Source organism: Neomonachus schauinslandi, chromosome X (assembly GCF_002201575.2).
Source record: "Neomonachus schauinslandi chromosome X, ASM220157v2, whole genome shotgun sequence".
NCBI lineage: Eukaryota > Metazoa > Chordata > Mammalia > Carnivora > Phocidae > Neomonachus > Neomonachus schauinslandi.
In genome coordinates, this window is record NC_058419.1 from 105,942,199 (window position 1) to 105,945,053 (window position 2,855).

Here is a 2,855-nt window from a genome sequence, read left to right on the forward strand (position 1 = left end):
TCTCATCCCTCACCGACCCCTCCCCTCGAAATCCAGTCCCAAATACGAAGCAGCCAGCTCTTCAGCCGCTTTGCCGAGGGCTCTAGGCCGTGTTTCAATAGTAGGGTCTATACTGTGACAGGAAGGCTCTTCTGAGCTTCTCTGATGCTTGGTAGATGAGCGACTGGTGTGGTCCCCTGGTCCCCCGTCGGTCATGCCCCACCACCCCCAAGCCACATGTGCCCAAACACGAGGCACGGTCCTAAAGGAAACAGGATGCCTGAGAAGCAGGCAGGGCCTGGGCGGAGGTGGTGGAGTTGCCAGGAAGCCGGGCGTCTTTCTTCACCCACCCTGCCGCCAACTTCTGGGCCTCCCTCACGGCCTCACGGCACAGTCAGCGAAGAGTTTGCTGAGGTTCACTTCCGAGTAGCCACTCCGGGACAAGAACTGCTCCGCCGTGTTCTTGAGTTTTTGGTAGTCCTGACGAACTTTGGAGGTAAAAAACTTCTTCCACTTATCTAAAAAGATATAAAAATAAAAGGTTTACAAGTCTCAGAGGTAGCGTCTTTAAAGACCATTGAGTATTTATTGGTCAAGCACTACAGAAGAGGGTGCGGATTCTGTTTGCAGTTCCGTGTCTCAGATGTCCTCATGGTCCCGTGGCTGGTCTACACCCGGGGCCAGTCCCATGCCGGTGGTTGGGGGGGGCGGGTGAGACCCCTAGATTCCTCTGTGGGAGCCTTTCTTCCTTTGCCCTGCCCGCCACTTGTCACCACCTAGCTGACTCAGCACATGGGGGACAGGCAGGGCCCGGCTCTACTGATGTGAGCTGCAGGTGCAGGGGTGCGAGCTGCAGGTGCAGGCTCTGGTGCAGCAGCCAAGGTGAGCCCCACCTGCAGCCACCACTCTCGCAGCGCTGTTGAGCATATGCATGCAACCGCATGCCAAGTATGGATGTGGCAGGAAAGACTTTGTCTCGAAGGAAGCCAGAGCCTCCCAGAGCAAGGTCCCAGGAGCAGCTGGGCCTAGTTGGCTTTGAGGCCCTTCGGTCTGTGTCCCTCTGCTATACAAAACACCTCTGTTGACAGAGGTGAGGGGTAGGCTGTCTGGAGAGCACCTGTCCATTGGTAAGAGTTCTTCTTCTTTGTCCACACTGTATGCCTGTGAACTTTGGGTATGCAGCGGCCCTTCCTCTGTTTCTTGCTGCTTCTACCCATTCATCTCTGGCCTTCCCACTCTGAGACAGGCACTACCAGCCAGAGAGGAGATCGTTCCTTTCCTTCCCCAGAGCCTGCTACCTCTTAACACTTGGTTCATTTAAAGGAGCAGTAGGGCCCAGACACCGAGGTCTGATCTGTTGAGGATAAGGGTGATCCCTAGGGGAGGCGACCTTGCCTCGGATGCTTAAGACGACACAGTTTTGGTTCAAAGCTGCTCAGGAACCCCATGAGGTGTTTGGAGAGGCCGACTTTAATTTTTTTTTTTTAAAGATTTTATTTATTTATTTGAGAGAGAGAATGAGATAGAGAGCATGAGAGGGGGGAGGGTCAGAGAGAGAGGCAGACTCCCTGCTGAGCAGGGAGCCCGACGTTGGACTCGATCCCGGGACTCCAGGATCATGACCTGAGCCGAAGGCAGTCGCTTAACCAACTGAGCCACCCAGGCGCCCCCGACTTTAATTTTTTTAAATCCCCATTTGCTGGCTGAGCAAGATGGGAGGTTAAGTCACTTGCCCAAGGTCGCACAGCTGGAAATCTGGGATGAAGAAATGCCAGCCCAGGTATCCAGAACCCAGAGCCCACACTCACTTGTGCACCGCCCTCACCCTACCCTGCATGCCGGCTCCCAGAATGAGACGCGCAGGCCCCCAGATGCCGGCCTGTGCCAAGCCAGGCTGCCCAGCGCCCCGGGAAGAGGAAAGCATCGGGAAGGAAACACGGAAGGGAGTGCACATCAACCACAAAAAGAAAAAGCCCACTGAAACAACAGAGCAACACTGAAGTCTACAAAACACCCGGAAAACTAAAGCTGGGTCTCAAGGTTTTTGTTCCTTAGCTACACATTCGCATTTGTTCTCCACAACCTTTTCTAAATTACATCAATTGCCTTTCAAGAAACAGCAACAAAAAGTTTTGTGGCTAGGATTTAAATGCCCAAGGGGGTTGGAAAAAGAGAGGCGGGGGGGGGGGGGGGGCATCGGTAACCGACTACAGAAAGACACTTGGAAAGTTCTAATTACCGGAGTCTGGGAATCCACAACAATGGCCTGGAGCGGCCGCCGCCTCCCGCCTCCCGCCTCTCGCGTCCCGCCTCCCGGCAGGGCCAGCCCGCAGCCGGCGCCCCGTGCATGTGAATGACACAAGTGCAGGTGCTGACTAGGGCGCACGTTTCAAGAGCTGCCGGAATCAGGAGCAGGGGAGGAAAGGAGAGGGCATCGCTCCTGATGTGTTTACCTCCTCTGCTGATGGGATATTGACTTTTCCCACCAGGTTGGTTAGAAAGGGGACTATTTACGCTGCCATACAGCAGAGTCAGAATGACAACCAGCGTCCCTCGGTGCTCTTCTTCGTAAAAGACAAGTGGGACCGCTAGCATATCCCATAGCCGGTCAATACGGCCAAGGCACCATTGCACGCCAGTTCGACATGCAGATAAAAGCTCCCACTTGCTTCCCCAATGAGAATTTAATCAATAACATATGGAAGGTCTTCTAGGAAACAGAACTGCAAGAGCGGGCACAGGCGCTTGGGCAGGGGAGGCTCACCCTTTGTGCTTTTTCTCGGCCCCCTTCAGGCACCTAGGCCCCCCACATTAGGCCTTGCATGAAACCGCTCTCCTGTTCACTGCTATGCCCACCACCGTAGAACTCAAGGGAA

The 2,855-nt window shown here is 54.6% G+C and overlaps 1 protein-coding gene across 3 annotated transcripts in view; it reads right to left on the bottom strand.

The window, feature by feature from the left end:
• Positions 1–220: 220 nt before the first annotated feature.
• The window catches only part of POLA1 (DNA polymerase alpha 1, catalytic subunit), a 294,407-nt gene continuing 291,772 nt past the window's right edge, over positions 221–2,855 (bottom strand). For 2 of the 3 annotated variants that reach the window (XM_044911907.1, XM_044911908.1), the window contains one exon: positions 248–497. In XM_044911907.1, coding sequence (XP_044767842.1) covers positions 355–497 — 143 coding nt within the window. In that variant the 3' untranslated portion in view covers positions 248–354. Of the gene's footprint in view, positions 498–2,855 lie in introns of all 3 variants that reach the window. The other variant, XM_021677907.1, reaches the window with a different exon arrangement.